Genomic DNA, 23,524 nt, shown 5'->3' with positions numbered 1-23,524 from the left:
AAAAGTGCCCCAATGTATGCAACAACTCTAAAATAACACTGGTAATTATCAAAAACATTACACTAATTACACTTCTCTTGTTAAATTCGCAATTTTATGCACAATTCATAGGTCTACTGCAAACAGAATTTAATCACCGTCTATACTCACAGCAAACTCTTCTGGCGTCACCTTCAGGACATCAAACACCACTGCATCAAAACTTTTCTTGGGATCATTAGAAGCTTTCTCACTCAGAGACTCAGAGCTGCTACTTCTCTGCAGGAATAAGATACATTCATAAGCTGAGGAAATCAGAACTTCTTCAGGTAACATAGTCAGGAATGTATATGGAAGATGGAGAAATGTATAAGGAAGCAAAAACAGAAAACCAGAGGAAACAGAAGTGAAACATGAAGGTTGGAAAAGGGATAAATATTTCAGGTGAGGATTTTAATTACAAAGCATTTGGGGCAAGGACCCGTTAAGGTTAACGAAGATGTTGGTTGGATTCTGGACAGCATGACTTGGTGCAGAACAGGATTTGGGTGCCAGAGCCTTGGAAAATGGGAATTTATAGAAGGTGGAGGTTACAGAATCAGCAAGAAGAAGTGGGTTTTTTTTGGCAATCCTTCCCCTCCTCCCTGCAAGCATTAAACCCTTGCTGATCTTGAAATGGAGTGTCTGAGCAATGGCTTTCTAAAGGTGTTTTTTTTTCAAAATGTACTTGTTCTCAGGATGAGAGCGATGCTGGCAAAGCTGCATTTTTGTTGCCAATTCCTTCTGGGCCTTCGACTTAAACCACTGTAGTCCTTCTGGTGATGATGCTCCCAGAATAATGATGGGTAGGAAATTTCTTGATTGTGACCAAGCAGTGATAAAGAAATAGCAGTAAATGTTCAAACCTAAATAACTTGCTCTTAAGAGGGCAACTTACGAGTAACAACATTCTCATGACTGTGGCTCATCCATGATGGTGGATGGCATGGGGCCGGCAGGTGATGTTATCAAAGAGAGCTTGATGAGTTGCCGCAGAGTATTCTGTAGATACTACATAATGCCTCCACAAAGCACTGGTGTTGGAGTGGCTGGGCACTGAGGCAATCACAGATGCACAAGTCAAATGGACTCTGGATAATGTAGAGTTTCTTTAGTGTTGTTGCAGCTCCATCACTCTCCAGGTATCACTGTCTTATAAACCTTATAAAATCTTAACAGATGTATTGAATATTAAAGAAATAGCTCTCCCTCTCTTATGAAGAAAAAACATAGGAACATAAGCAATATGAACAGGAGTAGACCATTCAGCCCCTCAAGCCTGGTCCGCCATTCAATAAGATCATGGCTGATCTTCTTATATTTTGATTTCCACATTCCCATCTAACCCCGATTACTTTTGATTGCTTTGCCTAACAAGAATCTATCTACCTCTGCCTTAAAAATATTCAATGACCCTACCTCCACCACCTTCTGAGGCAGAGTGTTCCAAAGTCGCATAACCCTCAGAGCAAAAGTTTCTCCTTAAAGGTGTTCTAAAAGGGCGACCCCTAATTTTAAAACAGTGCCCCCTAGTTCTGGACTAACCCACAAGAGGAAACATCTTTTCGAAGTCCACCTTGTCAAGACCGTTCAGGATCTTGTATACATCAATCAAATCACCCCTCACTCTTCTAAATTCCAGTGGAAACAAGCCCAGTCTGCCCAACCTTTCCTCAGAAGACAACCCGCTCCTTCCAGGTATCAATCTAGTAAACCTCCTTTGAACCGCCTCCAATGTATTTACATCCTTCCTTAAATAAGGAGACCAAAACTACATACAGTATTCGAAGTGCGGTCTCACCAATGCCTTGTATAATTGAAGCGTAACATTCTTACTTTTATGTTCAGTTTGGGTTATGCAAGGGCCACTCAGCTCCTAACCTCATTAAAGCCTTGGTCCAAACATCAACAAAAAGTCTGCACTCCAGAGTTGAGATGAGAGTGGCTACAGCAAGGCAGTATTTGACCAAATATGGCATCAAGGAGCCCTAGCAAAACTGGAGTCAATGGGAATAGGAAGGATAAAATCTCCACTGGTTGGAGTCATATCAAGTGCAACAGAAGATGGTTTGTGATAGTTGGAAAGGACATCACTGCAGGAGTTCCTCAGGGTAGGGTCGAGGACACAACAATTACAAAAAGAGAAAGTGATGACTGGCAGGAAAGCATTGCTATGCTGCGCCATCAGTTATGCTGAGAACAAGAAGCACGCGACAGAGCTTGTCATACAAGGAGAAAACAAGACCAACACTGGTACAAAATATTGAGTTACAGGCAGAAAATATTAAGTGACGAGTTAGAAGATGCAAGGGGGGCTTTGAAGGAGTTACTTAGGCAACAAACTGTTGCCTCGTCTGAAGCAGACCACGCTCCGTACTTTGCTAAATCGGAGAGATTTATGCATAAATCAGACAGCAGCAGGTAGCGGCTGCTGCTGTCTCCAAAACAAGAGCAGCCCTCATTGGGACAAGAAAGTAGAGAACTCTATCCCCTCTGCTCACCTCTTCCATGCAATGAGGGAATACCGATGGTGTGTGATTACACAAGTCAGTCCCACAGGACAGGCTAAGGCCAAGACTGAAGGGCGAGGAGGAACACTGAGGAACCAGCCTCATCCACATGGGTCAGGGAAGAGGTTAGCACCACAACCACACACAGGCCACTTTTCCACGGCGAGGTGTATAGATATGCAGTATACTCACAGTTTGTAAAAAGATTGCTTCATGGGAGCATATAGCAGTCTGCAAATAGCTTTGGGTTTGGGTCATTTTTCCATAATCAGGTTTATGGGTTACGAATACACCTGGCTTCTATACACCACATTTCCCATACCCGCTTTACCTCACACCGAAATGGGAAATTTTTAAGATCTTACATCTGGAGTAAGAGAAGGATGACCTTAAACAGGTCCTCCTAGCAATATGCTGTCCAGAGTTAAGACACAAAATGGACTGAGATATTTTGGAATGTTGAAATTTGGAATTTTGGAATGACTCAAGGAAATACAGGTTGATCTAAGAAGAGCCCAAGGGGAACAGAACATTGACTTTCGCCAAGTCCTGGTTAACACCAAGCAGGACCCTACCGAAAGCCTGAGCATATTCGCAGAGGTGCTTCGTGATTGTTTCAGGCACATGGCGGACTGTTTTTGTTTCCCCCAAAAGCCTCTTCTTGAGCTGTCTCCAGCCACCAAGACAAAACCTTGGGACAAGTTGCTCCCTCATTCTTGTAATACCTGGGAACACCATCCACGGTAACAATTCCCGCCAAGGCTAACGTAGCAGCAGTCAAAAGTCCATTGCCTAACCAAAAATCTGATCCATCCAGAAACTCGATGCTCCGAAAAGGGTGCCCCAGTGACTGTTTAATTGCAATTGCCTGAGCCACTATGCCCATGACTGCCACAACAGGTGCACTGTGCAGGTTGGCAGCAACAGCAAGCTCTGCTTTTCCCCTCCTCCTTTACAGGCAAGCCCAAACACTGTTGAGCAGCAGCTGGAAAGGATGGAAGGAATAACAGAAGTCATGCAAATTAGTAACAGAGTTTAGCCAGTTGCTGCTGTACCTCATGTATCTGGGCAAGGAGCTCCAGACTGCCAGTGACTTCAGCAGGCCCCTATGGAGAAGCAGTTTTCCATCTCTGTTACAATATAATGGGAGACCTATAGTCTGCACTGTTGATACTGGAGGCCATCAACAATTAAAGTCAGTTGAGTCCGACTTCTCCTCCACCATCATTCATGAATCCTGCCTCCATGAAAGGCATGGCCAAAGTTTTATCAGACTTTGCAATGGAGAGTGAACCGGCCATCTCTAATGATCCAGAGGTATAGGCGATTCTCAATTCTGTCCCAGGTATATCCAAGAGCTTTGGACACAAATCAGCCAGCGAAGGTGGCTGCTGCCTCCAAAGGAGATGACCCAGCCCTCTTTGGGACAAGATAGTAGAGAATGCTACTCCCTCTGCTCTGCCTCACCCACACGAGCCAGTGCCACAGGACAGGCTAAGTCCAGGACTGAAGGGAATGGGAGGATATGCTGAAGAACCATCCTCATCCATTATGGTCAGGGGAGAGGTCACCACTATGACCACGCACAGACCCCTTTCTCCTGGCGAGGTTAAAGCTCTGGAAGAGGAATTGGGAGTAACATAACATTCCATAACATAAACAATCCATAAAAATGATTATGGAAACGTACCAAACCCAAAAATATCGTCAGAGTGGTACATGCTCCCATGAAGCAGTACTCTTACCAACTGAGAGTACATTGTATATCAAGCCACAGTTGAGTTATTATTAAAGTAGGACGTTGTTTGCAAATATCAGAAATTGAAAATTGATTCAAGGGAGGAAAAAGAGAAAAAGAAGAGTTATGAGAAAGAGTCTGTTCCCTTTTCTACAGTTAAATGTCTGCAGGACTGTCATGTTGTCTCTAAGAAGCTGGTGTAAATGTTTCAGAATTGACAAACTGCGGATCTAAAAATGTCAAAGGTTAAATGTGAAAGCTAACTTTTCCTTCAGTTTTATTTTTCTTCCACTTTATTGCAGTCATTTGGAAAGGCATCCCTGAAGAAAAAGCAACAAGATGATGATAAAATTTGGGCAAAGTATAATTTGAGGAAAAGTTTAAAATGGAATTTGGTTATTTTTCAAATGGGAAAGATTTTTTTCTAAATTAGGTTTATAAAAATGTGATGCAACTGCATTTCAGAATGTTTGCTCCACCATTTTGCAAAGAAGCAAACCCTTTCCATTGACAGCATGGTGACAATTTGAACTAAAGACATTGCCTTTTAACAAATGGGATAAAGCCAAATCTTTACCTTCTAATAATGAGTGCTTATGGGGAGAGAGGTGGGAGCCACCTTGAAATTAGCTGCAAGCAGTTCTCGCTCTGATATGAAAGCACAATATTATGAGAATATTGAATTGGATAGCAAAGTTTCTCCAGGGCTCACAAATGGAATAGAACCATAATTAATGGGATTTCCATTTAGAATAAAATATACAAACAGAAAAGTCACACCATCAAATGGGGATTGGAATAACTCACTTAGGGAGTGATACAACGGAATATATCAATCTGGTATATCCTAGTGAAAGTCACTAAAGTGTAGATGAGGGTAGTTAATTGATAGCTCTCTTTTGGAAATCTATGTGACCTTGGTTTAAGAACTTTTGAAGAAAACTGCATTTGATCATCTGGTCCCTACTCGAGACATCGAAACGAAACAGGGAGAGGTGAGCAAAGATCTCGAGGCAGGTACCCCTCTAATCTTTTGATAAGATCACTTGAAAGTCCAAGAATGGCTTGTATCAGATAACTACACAAGACGACAATGGAGGAGCCTCGGCACTTGCAATTTTCCAAAAGGGTTAATGTTCTTGCAGCTTGTGTGGATGACAGCAGGGCATGCATAGTGTGCCATTCAAGTGGGGGGAGCAAAAAAGAATGTAGTTGTAGTATGGGACAGTACAGTTCTGGGGAAAGACACTGTTCTCTGCAGCCAAGAACAAGAATTCCAAAGACTATGGTGCCTGTCCGCTGCCAGGGTTAAGGACATCTCCTCAGGGATGGAGAGGAAATTGGAGCGGGAGGAGAAGGACCCAGTTATCACAGTTCACACAGGTGCTAAAGACATTGGTAGAACTAAGAAAGAGGTTCGACTGAGGAATTATAAGCAGTTAGGTGCTAAATTAAAAAGCGGAACCACAAAGATAATAATCTCAGGATTACTACCTGAGCCACACGCAAAAGGGCATTGGGAAAATAAGATCAAAGAGTTGAATGCATGTCTCAAACGTTTTGTGAAAAATGGGTCATGATCATGGGCCACTTGCATCAGTACTTGGAAAAGAGGGAAATGTACTGCTAGGATTGCCTTCATTTGAACCGCACTGGGACCAGAGTCCTGGCAAATCATGTAACTAAGGCTATGGAGAGGGCTTTAAACTAAATAGTGGGAGGGAGGATTCACTGAGTGGAGATTTGGAAAATTAAGAGAGAAAAGATGAGCAATAATGCAGGGTAGCAATATGGGTAATGATAACCAGCGTGTGACAGGATGGGAGAGGCCATATACACATAAGAGTGCACCAGCAAATAAGGTCAGAGTAGGGAAATAAATCTTAAAATGACAAGATTAAAGGCTCTTTATCTGAATACATGCAGCATTCATAACAAGATGCATGAATTGATGGCACAAATAGAAATAAATGAGTATGATAGGATAGCCATTATACAGACATGGTTGTAAAGTGACCATGGTTGGAAAATGAATATTCAGGGGTATCGGACATTTCACAAGGGCAGGAAGAGAGGAAAGGAGGATAGCGTAGCTCTGTTAATAAAGGATGAATCAGTACAGTAGTGAGAAATGATCTTAGGTCAGTGCATCAAGATATGGAATCAGTTTGATTGGAGATAGAAAACAGCAAAGCAAAGAAGTCACTGGTGGGAGTAGTTATAGGCAAACTAACAAGGCACATGATAGAACAGAGTATAAATAAATAAATAATGGAGGTTTGTAAGAAAGGTACTGCGATAATTGTGGGGGATTTTAATCTTCATAAAGATTGGGTGAATCAAATTAGCATAGGTAGTCTGGACGATGAGTTCATAAGAGCGTATGACTGATTCTTAGAACAATACATTCTGGAACCAACCAGGAACAGGCTATTTTAGATATGGTAATGTGCAATGAGACAGGATTAATTATTGACCTCATAGTAAAGGACCTTCTAGGTAGGAGTGATCATAACAATTCAGTTTGTGGGTGAGTCTAAAATTAGTGTCTTCAACTTAAATAAAGGCAATTACAAGGTATGAAGGCAGTGTTGGCTAAAGTAGAATGGAAAAATAGGTTAAAAGGAAGGACGGTACAGAACATATTTCATAACTCTCAACAAAAGTATATTCCATGGAGAAAGACGGACACCACATGTCCATTTGTGGCTAACTAAGGAAGCTAATGATGGTGTCAAATTGAAAGAAAAGGCGTACAATGCTGCAAAGATTAGTTGTAGGCAAGAAGATAGGCAAAATTTTAGAAACCAGCATAGGATGACCATTTTAAATCTGTCTTCACAATAGAAGACACAAAAAGCATCCCAAGGAAGTAGAAAAGTAGGGAGCAAAAAGGGAGGGAGGGACTGAAAACAACGATCGTGAGAAGAAAAGCACTAGGAAAAATAATGGAACTAAAGGCTGACAAGTCCCCTGGACTTGGTAGCCTGCATTGGAGGGTCTTAAAAGAGACCGGCTGCAGAGATAGTGGATGCCCTGGTTATAATCTTCCAAAATTCCCTAGATTCCGTAAAGGTCCAACCAGATTGGAAAACCGCAAATGTAACACCACTATTCAAGAGAGGGAGACAGAAAGCACAAAACCATAGGCCTGTTAGCCTAACAACTAGTCTAACATTAGTCATTGGAAAAATGCTAGAATCTATTATTAAGGAGGTAGCAGCAGCACATTTAGAAAATCAGAATACAATCAGGAAGAATCACCATGGTTTTGTAAAGGGAAATTTTGTTTGACAAATTTATTAGAGTTCTTTGAGGATGTAACAAGCAGGGGTACCAGTGGGTGTAGCGTATTTGATACTGTACAAGATAGAAGTTCATAGTGTTGAAGGTGATAGAGGATTGTCTAACTGGAAACAGAGAGTCCAGATAAATGGGTCACTTACAGGATGGCAAACTGTAACGAGCGGAGTGCCACAGGCATCAGTTCTCAGGCCTCAACTTACTTACAATCTATATTAATGACTTGGATGAAGGGACCAAGTGTTTTGTAGCCAAATTTGATTACACAAAGATGGGCAGGAAAACAAGTTGTGAGGAGGACACAAAGAGTCTGCAAAGGAATATGCATAGGTTAAGTGAGTGGTCAAAAATGTGGCAGATGGAGTATAATGTATGGAAATGTGAGGTTGTCCACTTTGACAAGAAGTACGGTTGCCAACCCTACCAGAACGGGTGGGAGTCTACTGGAATCAGCACGAATCTCCCGGTGGCCAAAGTATTCAGGGAGATTGGAATGCTGTTTTCTCAACACAAATGCTGTGCATTTCCAACATTCTCTGTTCTTGCTGTGTCACATGGACACATACTGCAACTCAATTTGCGGCACACTGCATATGCTGTAATTGTGCACAGAAACACATAGAGGTCCCTTCAGAGTAGGTTCCAACCAGAAATCCATGCTTTCTTCATTGCATTTCAGTTACAAGAATGCATGTGTACTAGCGAGTTCTGTCCATATTACAAAACAAACAGGTTTTAGTTGTTTCTATTTTAGATTTACTGTGTGAAAAATAAAATCTTTGCCACCCATGATTTACTTTCCACTTTTAACATTTTCATGAAGCCTTGATTTCAGCAAGGTTCATTGTGTGTAGATGTAAAGGGCTTTAGGAAAAGAGTAAAAGAAACAGGATCATGTAAAAAAACAAATTAAAATTAGATGAGATGATGAGCGATGTCAACATTAATAACATGGAACAGAAATAATATCAGGAAAGGACAATGTGCATCTGCAAAGTTTTAGTAGTTAAGGTTTACATCTGTTTAGTGTTGTGAATAGCCCTTGTTTTCTCTACTTTTTAAATCTAGCAGGCTGCAAATTCATTCTGTTGAGTGGGTAGCTTTCAGATGCTGAACTTATTTCTCAATCGAGTGGGTAGATGACCTGCCAGTTTTGAAGAGTTACCCCCGCAAACCCGAAACCACTTATGCCACAGCCCTAGGGTTCCATGATGTCACTTCCGCTAGCATCTCTCGGGATATGTCCAGCCCAGGGTGGCAACCCTAGCAGGTAGAATAGACTAACTTTGATGAGAATAATTGGCATATTGGCAGAGCAGCAGAATCAACACGTGGCTAAATGGCTGGTGTGGGAAAGAGGGGTTCCTTTTAGTGAGAAAAAGGGTCCAACTCTGGGGCAGGAAAGAGCTGTACCCATTAGATGGGCTGCATCTAAACCAGGATAGGATCTGTGTCCTGACAGAAAGGATAAATAGGAAGGTGGCAAAGGCTTTAAACATAGAAGGGAAGGGAGGGTCTACAAGAAACATAAGCAGCCTAAATGTAAACACAACAGAGCAGGAGAACATAGGAAAGAATAAAAGAAGGGAGGACATGATGACAGAGGAAGTAGTAGTTATAGAATGGGAGTCTAAAAAGATAATTAAACATAAAGTGAGAGGAAATCCTATTAAAAAGGATTTCAAATGCCTATACAACAATGCACATTCTGTCCGTAAGTCAGGTGACCTAGAAGCAATCTGTTGGGACGAACAAGATATAATAGGGATTATGGAGACATGATTACAGGAAAATGAAACACCACAGGGTATAACTTATTTAGAAAAGATAGAGGGGGAAACGGGGAATGCAGTAACTGCATTTATTCGGAATAGCAATGGCTATCAGCAACACAAAAAAAAACCCATATGGACAGAGATAAAAGATAATAAGGGATCCATCACATCAATAGGCATAGTCCACAAACCACCTAATAGTAGAAGGGAGGTGGAGGAAGAAATATGCAGACAAATTAGGAAATTAAGTCAAAAAAAAGAATAACAATCAAGAGAGATTTCTACTATCCTGATATTAATGGTACAGAAGAAATGGGTAAAAGGGATAAGGGAATGGAGTTCCGACAATGTGTTCAGGACTCCTTTCTAATCCAATATGTAAAAAACCAACAAAGGAAGACTCACTATTGGATCTAGTAATAGGAAATGAACCAGAGCAGATAGGAGAAGTAAAAGTAGGGGAACATCTCAACAACAGTGGCCATAATATAATATGCTTCAAGATGATCATTGAGAAGAACATAATTATGGCAAAAACCAAGTTAATAAATTGAAGAAATGCTGATTTTGAAGGGCTGAGCATAAAACTTGGGAAAATAAACTGATCAACTATACTGACAAACAACAATGTTGAACAACAATGGGAAAGGTTTAAAATGGTGTTCAACTGGGTGCAAAAAAATACATTTCGCTAAAAGGAACGTTCAAACCAAACACGAGTGGGAGTTCATGGATAAATAAAGACATAAGGGAACAACTGAGGCTTAGGAAAGAGGCATACAATAAATACACAGCAAGTGAGTGTATGATAAGAGAGGATATAAAAGAGATTGAGAGAGAAGTCAAAAAACAATTAGGAAGGCGAAAAGGAGATTTGAAATTAAATTATCAAGTAACATAAGACAAAATAGGAAAATATTTTACAATCATTTTACAATTTACATCAATAAAAAAAGGAAGGTTGTGATGGGACAGAGAGATGGCAAAAATATTAATAATTATTTTGCTTCCACATTTACCAGGGAGTTATAACATGTAGATATGAGACTAAATGATGACAGGAGTAATGAGGTAAGTATATTCAAAAGAAAAATAGGGAATGTACTGAATAAATTAAGCAAACTCAAAGTCCCCTGGCCCAGATGGATGCGTCCATGCATTTTAAAAGATTTTAGAGAACAGATAGCAGAGAAATTACTACTCATATTTAATTATTTATTAGAAATAGGTGTAGCACCAGACAAGTGGTGGACAGCTAATACAATTCTTATATTTAAGAAAGGGACCAGAACATGCCTGGGGAATTATGGTTCAGTCAGGTTAACATCAGTGGAAGGAAAAATAATGAAACCCTTACTAAAGAAGAGAACAGATGAACATTGAGAAATGAGAAATATCATAATGATTCGACAACATAGATTTCAAAAGCAAGTGTCTTGCTTGACCAATTTCTGAATTTTTTGAGGAGGTAACAGAGAGAGTAGACAATGTCAATGCAGTAGATGTAATTTATCTGGATTTTAAAAGGCCTTCACTAAGTTATCCCATATTAGACTAATGAATAAGGTCAGAAAACATGGAATCAAGAACCAAGTGGCAGAATGGATTGGGATCTGGCTTCAAGACAGAAAGCAAAGAGTGGGAATAAAAGGTAAGTGCTATTCCACAAGGATCAGAACTGGGACATTGCTACTCACAATTTACATTAATGATTTGAACTTTGGAATCAAAAACACAATTTCCATACTTACGGATGACACAAAATTGTGGGAGGGATAGTCAATACTCAGGAAGACTGCACCAAATTACAAGAGGACATTAATAAATTTGTAGTAGGGGTGAGTAACTGGCAAATGAAGTTCAAAGCAAAGACTAAATACTATCATCTATAAAAACCAAACTTAACATCTGTTAAACATAAATTAACAGGCAAATTGAGGTCGATTATAAACTACATATGACACAATAAATGACAGATACAACTAAGGCAGATCTTATGAATTGGTTTGGCAGTCTACTCAGCATATAGGGCATCAAAATCAGTCAACAAAGCCCTTCCAAACTCTCTCTTCCTTCTGCTCCTCTTCTTCTCAGATTTAGCCTGATCCCCAGCAGAGAGCAGTGCCAACCAACCCGAATTCCACAAGTGCGGTCTTCATCAAAAATGGCACACATCTTCAGAACCTCCTCAACTTGGTCTGAATGATGCAGATCCACCAATGTTATCTTCAAGTAAAAGAAACAGTTGCAGCTGTTGTGTACTTGCTTATTCTTAGCTTCTGGATCTAGCCTGTTTTCTTCAGCCTGCCTGTACTGCACCATTGACTCATTAACTTCTACTGAGCTCTGATGGCTCTGTCTCCTTTTATACAGGTTCATTCAGAACTTCTGGTTTCCAATCCTCAGTTTCAATCTTTGTTTCCTTAGTGACTGGAAGGGTCAGTTTCCTTTCTCAGTTTCCCTTTTCAATTAGGGTCGGTCTCAAAAAATACAAGTTTTGTCCACAGATTCCATCACAGCATATTTAGAGCACTACAAGCAGTTCAGGTCGCCACAGTATAAAAATATAGAGGCACTGAAGAAGGTGCAGTTATAAGTGTGGGGTTTTATAAAGGGTTGTGTTTTAAATTGCCTCTTTTAATTCAGGGTAAAATGGAGCAATGACTTTCCACTAGTTCTGCCTGACAATAAGCCAATGTGACCTGGCTGCCATGGGGACCAAGGGCCCAGGTCAAGCCCTTTCAAAGCTCAAGAACCAGCTTTCGCACCTGAATGCAAAGGCAGAAACAGCTGGGCTGGCTTTGTGCAGACCTACAGACTCTCAAGTAGTCAGACTAAGATACCTGGGAGATATGGAAGAGAGATGCTGCTGGGTGAAGACACAGGAAAGCTATTGCTGAGACGGCAGAATACTGGTGAGAATGGATTCTCTGTTTGAAGAGATGTACCTTGGAGAGATTTAAATTCCGAGAAGTTGCCAGGCAGCGCCTCGCTGCTGGAAGTCTATCCAGGTACGCTCAGGAGGAGTGAGTAAAGGGACTTTGAAAAAGATTCTGGAATACTTTCTCTGATGAAGGAGGGAGAAGAGCGCGTGTTGAAATGCTGGGAGGGATTCCGGACTTTAAAATAAGAATTCAATTCTACTGAGTGCAACATAACACTTAAACATGGCATGGGGCTATCGATTGCACTAAAAAACTGAATAAGGAATCCTCTTCTGTATGTTACACTATTAGCTGTCTACTAAGTAACATTTAGTCAACATTGATTTTAGTTTATTTGTTTGTTACAGTAAAAGTCTCAAATTTTGAAATCTTATCGTGCAATTCCTTCGAGTCAGTCACTGGGAATTCAAATTTTTTTTTAGAAAGGTTATCCATCTCTACAGGGATCGTAATAGTGTAGAGAAGAGTTACAAAGATGATACCAGAACTGCATGGATATACATATGAGGAAAGGATTGGCAGGCTTGGATTCTTCTCTCTTGAAAAAAAGAGGTCTTTAAAATTATAAAAGGTTTTGACAAAGTGAATACAGGGATAATATTTCCTCTTGCAGAGAACAGCGTAATGATAGGTCATCAATATAAGACAGTCACAAAGAAATCCTACAGCGAATTCAGAAGAAACTTCTTCACCCCAAGAATGGTAAGAATGTGGAACGTGCTACCACAAGGAATGGCTGGAGTGAAGTATATAGTTGCACTTAAGGGGAAACTAGACAATCATATGAAGGAGATGGGAATAGATGGTTACAATGGTAGATTTAGATGAGAAAAGATGGGAGGAGGGAGTGGAGCATAAACAATGCAAATGGACTGGTTGGGCCAAATGACCTGTTTTCATGCCGTTTATCCTACGTAATCCATACAGCCTAGCCCCGCTGCTAACCACTGAGCCTGTGACTGGCCTACTGGTTTTACTCATTTTACAGCTTCAGCTATAATCTAGTCCCACTCTCCTGGGCCAAAGTATATTTCTCCACTGTTTCTGATCTTATGGTGACCTCTAACTTCGCTACCTTTTTTTTTACTGCCCCGCAACTGATTCTGCTTATCTCATGGATTGTTATTTCCGTGGATACATCTAAGTGTGTTGACCTGATTTTATACCCTTAAAATAGCTTATGGATTTGACCCGCCCACCACAACTGTGTCTGAATTTGGACATGTGTTCATCATTGCTTCATGCCAACCCCTCCATGCCTTTGTCAATTTTATCCCACTATGGAACATCTGTATTGCCTCCTATTGTCTCCTCTCGATTCCCCCCATTTAACAGGATAAATGTATCCTAATAATTGCTATGTAACCAGACCTACTTAACTTAAATTTTCCCTGTGTCCATTTGCAGCACTTTTTGGATGCCACTCCAGACCTGAGCCATTCACTTCCATTTAACCATTTTTTTTTTTTACTTCTTTTTTAAAACCTACCTCTTTAACCAAACCAGTCCAAAGCTCTCCTCATCTGGCTCAGCATCAAGTTTCTTTTGATGACACACCTGTAAGGTGCCTTGGGACATTTGACTATGTTACAGGTACTATATAAATGCAAGCTGTTATTAGGACTTATTCACCAAAATTAATATGTACCTTCATGAAAAGCCCATTCCAAGCCTCCAAGCACAGAAAATTAGCAAATAAGAAAAATATAAATACAGATAGTTGTGTGAGGTTTCAAGGAGTAAATAAAAGCCTTACCTCAGAAGCAGTGGCTGTGAAATATATAGTGCTCGACTGTCCGTTGGTCAGGTCCATACTTCCAATGCCATCCACCACAGCAGCACTATGGAAAGCTCATGGTCAGGACGGGAGATTCATCGCTTCTGCAACATAAGGAAATGGCACCAATCAGTTGCAAGATTTCTACCAGGGTAGCACAGTCTCCTTATGTGTAAAGCACCTTACTTTAAAAAGGAGATGCATAATGTGGTCAGAAAAATCCAGAGTATTCAATTTTCTCTTCCATGACAAGCTGATTGACTAAAAAGCAAATTAGCACCTCAAATTTATTCCTTCAAAACAATTGCCATAAATTGACAAAGCAACTGATGATTTTAAATTATTCAAATGAGAAAAAGTTTGACTCCCAATTATTGTACACAAAAAAACTTCCAACGCGGATTACATTTCTGCACAATGGCAAACTATTAATTGCATATATAAAAACAAAAAAACTGCGGATGCTGGAAATCCAAAACAAAAACAGAATTACCTGGAAAAACTCAGCAGGCCTGGCAGCATCGGCGGAGAAGGAAAGAGTTGACGTTTCGAGTCCTCATGACCCTTCGACAGAACTTGAGTTCGAGTCCAAGAAAGAGTTGAAATATAAGCTGGTTTAAGGTGTGTGTGTGGGGGGGCGGAGAGATAGAGAGAGAGAGAGAGGTGGAGGGGGGGTGTGGTTGTAGGGACAAACAAGCAGTGATAGCAATTGATGATCTGCTTCTATCTAACCTTTTTCTCATTTGAATAATTTAAAATCATCAGTTGCTTTGTCAATTTATGGCAATTGTTGTGAAGGAATAAATTTGAGGTGCTAATTTTCTTTTTAGTCAACTCTTTTCTTCTCCGCCGATGCTGCCAGACCTGCTGAGTTTTTCCAGGTAATTCTGTTTTTGTTTTGTTATTAATTGCATATGCCTGAATATGTTTCTGCAACAAGAGTTTTACATTTAAATTGTAACATTAACACTAACTACAATATCTATGCACTTAAATTCCCAACATGCTCACTAATCCCATTCTAAATGATGTAGAAATTTAGAAGTGATCAGTGAGGTCAGCTTATCCCGAAGTATTAACAATTTATTTACCAAATGAAACATATGATTTGAATGATCTTGAATTTAATTTCTCTGAATGTATTATTTGCCTATATTTTCCTTTCTCAAGATATCAAATATTGCCAGCATATTGCAAATATGTCCATTATCTCATTCATGTTTTGCCAGTCTTTTCTAAAGCCAAGCATAATCCTGTTCACTCCTGACGGCCTTAGTGGTTCCAGGATTGATTTGCTCTCAAAAAGATCAACCAACCCAGAACAGGCCAGGTACCAAATCTAGAAACTTCTGAATTTCCATAGCCTCATGGTTAAAGGCAATCAAATCAATCAGAGAAATCATGTTTTCCTAAATTCAATTTGAATTTAACTAAATCATCTGCCATACTTGTTTTCAAACTTCACAAGGAAAATTTGAAATTGTGCAGATACAAACATGTATCTTTAACCCTAGCTATGAAGCTGCAAAAGTCCAGTCCACAACTTTGCCTCTGATCACTCTCAGCGTTATATGTGCTAAAACATCCAAAGGCAGAAGCAAGCAAATGCAATTCAAATTCTGATCACACCAAGCACAGCCCATTCAAAGCTGTCCAAGGAACAGAAGCTTGCTTGTGTGAGAACAATATATAATTTTGAAATTGAATTTTTTATATATGTGTATTTGTGATAAGAAAGGTAAGATGGCTCCAGTCTTATTTAGGTTTTTTTTATGGACCTTTGTGCCTAAAAATTTGGATGGACCTGTGGCTGAAAAGTCAATCTTTTGGGTTTGGTTATGTATACACATTTTTAGTGAGGTTTTACAACCCCTGAAGTTAAAGGGGTTAGAAGTTGAGTGATTTTGGGGAAAAAAACAAAATAGAAAAAACTGGCTGTTGCCTAGAAAAGTACAAGGCTAGTGGTACAGTTGTTAACTGAATAGCCAATTATAGGACTCAGTTATAGGACTAAAACAGTGAGCTTAAAGTGCAGTCACTTTCGACTGTCTCGGGGAGATACACAAGTTGGATGAGCAGCATCAAGTGAATGCTCAAGAATTCACTGGAAGAAAACTATTTTCACATGTGCCAGTTCCAAGCAAGGAGCCTTTGTGTCAAGCTAGTGGTAACTCTTCACAAGTTTGTGCATCTGTAAAGGTATTGTTGGGCAAAGGAAAATTGGGAAATTGAATAATCTACTTGTGCTTGTATTGAGATCTTTCCAAACTTTTTGTCTGGTGTAATATAGTTCATTTTTCTTATCTGAGCAAATATTTTATTCTGTGTGTTAAAAGTTGATCAGCAAACTCCTGTGAATTTGTTCAGTAACTTTTTCCCAGAGTTACTTAAAATAAAAATTCAGATCTGTCAAGCCAGGTTTCATTCTGGGATCTGACTTGTCCAGTATTAACATTAACTAGGATCACAACACTGGACAAGGAACAATAGTTGAATCTATGCTGTAATGCAGCTTTATTAGCTCATAACACAATTAAAGCAACAATATGCATTTATTTAGATAAAAACAAAAAAACTGCAGATGCTGGAAATCCAAAACAAAAACAGAATTACCTGGAAAAACTCAGCAGGTCTGGCAGCATCGGCGGAGAAGAAAAGAGTTGACGTTTCGAGTCCTCATGACTTTTAGGACTTGCAACATACAAAATATGTCCCCAGTTGCTTCGCAAAGCCATAGGACTAATTGAAGCCAAGGAAGGAGATATTAAGAGTGGTGAACAAAAGCTTAGCGAAAGAAGAAGAATTTTAAATGGGGTATCAAAGGAAGAAGTTTAGGGTTTAGGATGGGAAGTTCAAAAGTGTAAGGCTGATATAGCTGAAGGTGTGGCCATCAAGGGTGAAAGGAGGGGGATACACAAGAGGCCACAGACAGAAGAATGTAAAGTTCAGAGAAGGGCACTGCTGGGCTAGTGAAGGTTTCAGAGATAAAACGGGATAGGCCATGGAGGGGTTTAAATATGAGCATGAGAAAATTACATTTTTAATGTTGAAGAACCAGAAGCCAATGTAGATCAAGGATAATGGACAAGCAGGTACAAGACAGGATGCAGCAGTAGAGTTTTGGATGAGCTGAAATTCATGAAGAATGGGAGGTTGGCCAGAAGAGCACTGGAGTGGTCAAATTAAGAGGTGAGAAGCACAAAGGTTGAGGATTTCAGCAGTAGTTCAGGAAGAGGAAAAAGCAAGAGTGGGGGTAGGTGGTCTTTATGATGCAGAAGATATGGGACAGCAACACAGCTCAAGGTCAAGTAGGTCCAGACTGAAAGACTGGTCATGGTGGGTTGAGGCAGGGGTGAGCTGGGCAGCAAAATAGAAGGATACAGTAATTGTGCAACAAAAGGATTTATTTCTGAATGGCTTAATATACAAAAGCTGCTCAATATCCTGGTGTAAAAGGTTTTGTTTTCTCACCAAGCATCTGAGTCAATTCTAGCTGAGATTCCACTGATTTACACGGCCACATTTGCACACTCTTTTGAACTATTAAGTGACCTATGAAAACAGTTAATAAAAAGTGTTGTGACCCAACATGTGCCAGGATTCATTCGGATCTGCTAAATCTGTGTGACATACAAATATACATGTATCACCATTAACTCAGAAATACATGCCTTGCAAGGAACAATGAAATTCCACAAAAAAAGTTGAGCCAAATTTCACTTCAAATAAATTTAACTACAACTTGAAAAGTTGAGGATTTCAAGATAAAAGGACAGAGCCCAGTTTACAAGCCAAAACACTAAGATAAAAGCAAAAAAACTGCGGATGCTGGAAATCCAAAACAAAAACACCTGGAAAAACTCAGCACGTCTGGCAGCATCTGTGGAGAGGAGCACAGTTAACGTTTCGAGTCTGCATGACTCTTCAACAGAACTAAGGAAAAATAGAAAAAGAGTGAAATATAAGCTGGTTGGGGGGGGGGGGGGGGGGGGGTGTTGGGACAAGAAGAGCTGGATAGAGGGCCAGTGATAGGAGGAGATAACCAAAAGATGTCACAGACAAAAGGACAAAGAGGTGTTGAAGGTGGTGATATTAACTAAAGGAATGTGCTAATTAAGGATAGAAAGCAGGACCAGCAAGGTACAGATAGCCCTAGTGGGGCTGGGGTGGGGTGAAGGAATCGAAAAAGGCTAAAAGGTAGAGATAAAACAATGGATGGAAATACATTTAAAAATAATGGAAATAGGTGGGAAAATAAAAATCTATATAAATTATTGGAAAAAACAAAAAGGAGGGGGAAAATCAGAAAGGGGGTGGAGATGGAGGAGAGAGTTCATGATCTAAAATTGTTGAACTCAATAGTCAGTCCAGAAGGCTGTAAAGTGCAGAGTCGGAAGATGAGGTGCTGTTCCTCCAGTTTGCATTGAGCTTCACTGGAACAATGCAGCAAGCTAAGGACGGACATGTGGGCATGAGAGCAGGGTGGAATGTTGAAATGGCAAGCGACAGGGAGGTCTGGGTAATGCTTGCAGACAGATCGAAGGTGTTCTGCAAAGCGGTCACCCAGTCTGCGTTTGGTCCCTCCAATGTAGAGGAAACTGCATTGGGAACAACGAATGCAGTAGACTAAGTTGAGGGAAGTGCAAGTGAAATGCTGCTTCACTTGAAATGAGTGCACCATCCAAGGGCCCAAACACTCATTTCAAAGATGCTCATGGGATCTGGCCGACATAGCAGGTCTGGGGTTAGGAATTCTGCAGCGAATAACTGATTTCTTGGCTTCCCCAAATCAGTCCGCCATCTGTAAGGTGCAAGTCAGGAGCTCAGTGATGGAATACTCTCCACTTACCTGGATGGGTGAAGGCCCTTGGCTCCATCCAAGACAAAGCAGCCTACTCGATTGGCATCCCAACTACCATCTTAAACATTCACTCCCTCCACCACTGGTGCTCAGTATTAGGAAGTTGGACCATTTACAAGGTATACTGCAGCAATTCACTACAGGACATTTGACAGTACTTTCCAAACCCATGACCTCTGCCACCCAGAAGGACAAAGGCAGCCGCTGCATGGGAACACTGTCATCTGCAAGTTCCCCTCCAAGCCAAATGCCACTCTCACTACAAGGCACAAGTCAGCAATGCGAAGGAATACTCTCCACTTGCCTGGATGAATACAGCTCCAACAACACTCAAGGAGCTTGAAACCATTCAGGACAAAGCAGCCCGCTTGAGTGGCACCCCATCCACCAACTTAAACACTTCCTCCATTACCAATGCACAGTGTCAGCAGTGTGTACCATCTACAAGATGCACTACTCCTTAGATAGCAGCTTTCAAATCCACGATCACTACCATTTAGAAGGACAAGAGCAACAGATGCATGGGAACATCACCACCTGGAAGTTCTCCAAGTCACACACCATCCTGACTTGGAATTATATCACTGTTCCTTCACTGTCATTGGGTCAAATGGAACTCCCTTTCTAACAGCAATGTGGGTGTCCTTACACAACATGGACTGCAGCAGTTCATAGCTGGTTCATCACCACCTTCACAAAGACAATTACAGATGGGCAAAAAATGCTGGACTTGCCAATGACATTCATGCTCTAAGAATGAATTTTGAAAACCCAAGACAGCAATAACTACTGGAAAAAATGATGGGCCACAAATGTATGCCTGAACATTCTACAGCAATGCAATTTTAACAACTTGGATTTGTAAAATAACTTTAACATTATAAAAGCATCCAAGGCATTTCACAGTTTGATAGCTGGACTCATGCAGAGGTAAAAGGAGAATAAGAAGAAGTGACCAAAGATTCAGAGATTGAAGTTGAAATACTGTAAAGGAGCCAAGAGATAAATTCCAATTACAAAAGGAGGGCTAGCATTCATTCCCAGCTCAGACAGCATCCAACAATACGGAAACCATGAATGACAGTCTAAGAAGCACGAGGTGTCAGATCTTCCATAGTAAGATATGGAAATTAGATGTAGTCCTGAGCCATATAGTGAGTGGCACCATCTTCAAAATTACATCAGAATAGATTTAAAACTAGACAGCAGTACAAGGAGACAAGGTTTCTGAATAAATGTAGGCATATTTCCCCCAATTGTGGTCTTCTATACTTGCCAATTTTTCATTGCTCTGTCATAGGTGGCTATGCCTTTAGCTGTCTAGGTCCTAAGCTCTGAAATTTGCTCCCTCAATTTTCTGCCAGGCTACCTCTCTCACTCATTTAAGATGATTTAGAGTGCGTTGCCTGAAAGCAAGGTAAGTGCAAATTCAATTGCAGCTTTCAAAATGCATTGGATAAGCACCCAATGGGGAAAGAAATGGCAGGCATGCAGGAAAAAGGTGGGGTACAAACAAACATACGAACTAGGAACAGGATTAGGCCACTCAGCCTTCAAGCCAGCTCTGCCATTCAATAAGATCATGACTGATCTGACTGTAACCTCACACCTACCCCCGATAATCTTTCACCCCTTTGTTAATCAAGAATCTATCTAGTTCTGCCTTAAAAATATTCAAAGAGCCTGCTTCCACTGCCTTTTGAGGAAGAAAGTTCCAGAGACTCATGACCCTCAGGGAAAAAGGTTTCTCCTCATCTCTGACTTAAATGAGCAATCCCTTATTTTCAAACTGTGACTGCTAGTTCTAGATTCTCCCACAAGAGCAAACATCCTCTCCATACCCACTCTGTCAAGATCCCTAAAGGATCTTTTATGTTTCAATCAAATCGCCCCTTGCTCTTCTCAACTCCAGTGGATACAAGTCTAATCTGTGCAACCTTTCCTTACAAAACAGCCCACCCATTTCTGGTATTAGCCTTGCAAGCCTTCTCTGAACTGCTTCTAACGCAATTACATGTTTCTTTAAATAAGGAGACCAATACTGTACACAGTACTCCAGATGTGGTCTCACCAGTGCCCTGTACAACTGAAGCATAAACTCCTACTTCTGTATTCAATTCCCCTCGCAATGAATGATAACATTCTATTAGCTTTCCTAATTACTTGCTATGGCTGCATACTGCCTTTTGTGATTCATGCACTAGGACACCCAGATCCTTCTGAATCTCAGAGCTAGAGGAGCTAACCAGCTCTTGCAAAGAACTGGCATGAGCTCAAGAGGCCAAATGGATTCCTTCTGTGCTGTAACCATTCTATGATTCTATGATGGCACTCCTTAAAAAAACCTCTCTTCGACCAAGTTCTTGATCATTTGTTCCAAGATCACCTTAGGTGGCTCAGTGTCAAATGTTGTTTGAAGTCTGTCAAGTTCTTAGGACATTTTACTGCATTAAAAGTGTTATTTAAATGTAAATTGTTGTTGCAATACCAACTAGCAACTAAATTGAATCATTTAAGGGCAAGTCATTAATGGAATAGAATTGTATCCTGTTATCTTGGGGACTTGTTACAGAAAGCAGCAATTCTAATTGGCAGTTCTATGGCCCAGTTGAACTGGTACATTTCTTGTGATCTGTGGTAAATGTTGCGGATGTTGCTGAACAGTTTACCCAATATCTTTCATCATTGTTTATACATCACTCAACTGCTGCTCATTTAGGTATTAACCACCTCCAGTTTTTTCCCCGTACCCTTCTTTCAAGTTCTATCCGACATAAATTTCCACATCCTCAGCCCATTCCATAAAGTAGCCTACTCACCCATCATCCGAGTCCTTGACAGTCCCAGCCTTCAGTGCTTCAACCTTGAAATCCCCAATCTCATCTACAAATAACACACTTGACCTCCACAACTTCTTCTAGCACTGTGTCCTGCCCACAGCTCAGCTCTTGCAATTTCTGGTCAGCCGTGCTATTCTCCCTCACTACACTTTACAATTGTGGCAAAGCCTTCAGCCAGCTTGTGGTTTCTTGAGTCGTTGGGCTGTCCCTCAATTCGAAGATGACATTTCCTAAGGGTTGGGAGTTTCTGCCACCGGTATTCATGTCACTGAACAGACCAATTCTCGACCCACAAATCCTTGGGCACATGAGGCAGGACATCCCACCAGGTTGTGGGGTCCAGAGTGCAGGATTTGCTTCCTATTCTTTTCTCCTCGACTGCCACTCTACCTCAACTTTAAAATGTGACTCAAAGCACATTGCAGCTTAATAGACAAGTTTTTGTCATTCTAAATAACTGGCAGCAAGCTCCTCTCCAGTCATTAAGATTAATGTTGCCATGCTTCAAGGAGAGCTTCAAAGTCTCTGTGAAGCATTTCCTTTTTCCTTCCCTGGAACGTTGACCATTTGATATTTGCAAAAACAGGAGCTGGCGGGGAAGATGGTTTTAGGCCATCCAGATAGTGTCCAGTCCCGCGCAGTTGATTTGGCAGAAGTTTTGCCTTACTGATTTGGAACGGGCTTCAAAAAAGGACACCAGCATTTATTCAACAGTATGACTTCTTCATCCTTACACTGTGGAACTCGCACATCAAACATCCTCTCCCTTTCAATATCCATCGTCATCTTGAAACGTATCCTTAAAATCTGCCCTATGAACCACATTTTCAGTTACCCTCTCTCATTTCTGTTCTGCTTCTGTTTGACTGATCTCGGGACCTTTTTCTACTTTATGTTGACCTGGGATCAAAGAGGCATGTGGAAAACCATTATCGAGGGTGATCATGTGTCACTCTTCACAGGCACCAGTGCATGTAGTTTGTTGCTGAAAGCACTAACAGCTTTGTAAAGGATTAGCAGGTCTAAGTGATTCAATCTGTAAATTAGCTTGGAGAAATACATGCATATTGCAACATTTATAACACTCCTGGTTTCCATTTTTGTAACAACACAAGCTGCACAATCCTCTAATTTTTAGTATCGTTAAGGTCAATACTTTTCAATCAGTAAAACTTTTATCAGTAAACACATAAGCATAAATCCACAAGCAGCGAGTCCACTTTGACCCAGCTTCATCTCAAGCAGGCACTGTAACCACAGCTGCCAGGCAAAAATATTCTAACACTTAAATAAGAGCAAAATACGGAGGATGCTAGAGATCTGAAATAGAAACAAGTGTTGGAAAAACTCAACAGGTCTGGAAGCATCTGTGGAGCAAGAAACAGAATTTACATTTCGAGTCCAATACGACTTCTGCAGAAATGAAGTGAGGTGCATCTGTGATGGGTTTTATGCTTTTGAAAGGGGGGGGTCTAAGGTGCACAAAATTAAATACCAAAGATGTCACAGAACAAAAGGCAAAGGTCGAGGGAGGGTGATGGCAGTCGTAAAGAAACAAAGCACACTGCTTTGTCCCTTTACATTTCTTAAAATGCAGTGAATCAGAATACGTTACTGCATTTTGCCCCATACCAATTCTCAGCTATCATAAAAGCTCTGCTTTATTCTGAATGTGTTGCTTTCCCTCCTTTTTCAAAGCTAGATCATAACGACACAGGCAGGTGAGTGTCACCAGAGGACAGCTTCCAGAACTCCAT

The 23,524-nt window shown here is 40.7% G+C and overlaps 1 protein-coding gene across 8 annotated transcripts in view; it reads right to left on the bottom strand.

Annotated features, from left to right (window-relative positions):
• Positions 1-23,524, bottom strand: part of ralgps2 (Ral GEF with PH domain and SH3 binding motif 2) — a 574,026-nt gene that overhangs the window by 416,055 nt on the left and 134,447 nt on the right. For all 8 annotated transcript variants that reach the window (XR_005945530.1, XR_005945531.1, XM_041208585.1 and 5 more), the window contains 2 exons: positions 14,046-14,170; positions 151-258 (listed from right to left, as the gene is read on the bottom strand). Coding sequence is in view for 6 of the 8 variants with exons in the window: in XM_041208585.1 (XP_041064519.1) it covers positions 151-258; positions 14,046-14,102 (165 nt within the window). In the remaining 2 variants the exon portion in view is untranslated. The remainder of the gene's footprint in view (positions 1-150; positions 259-14,045; positions 14,171-23,524) is intronic.

Source organism: Carcharodon carcharias, chromosome 16 (genome assembly GCF_017639515.1).
Source record: "Carcharodon carcharias isolate sCarCar2 chromosome 16, sCarCar2.pri, whole genome shotgun sequence".
In the NCBI taxonomy this organism is placed as follows: Eukaryota; Metazoa; Chordata; class Chondrichthyes; order Lamniformes; family Lamnidae; genus Carcharodon; species Carcharodon carcharias.
This window is presented reverse-complemented; position numbering and strand designations above follow the sequence as displayed.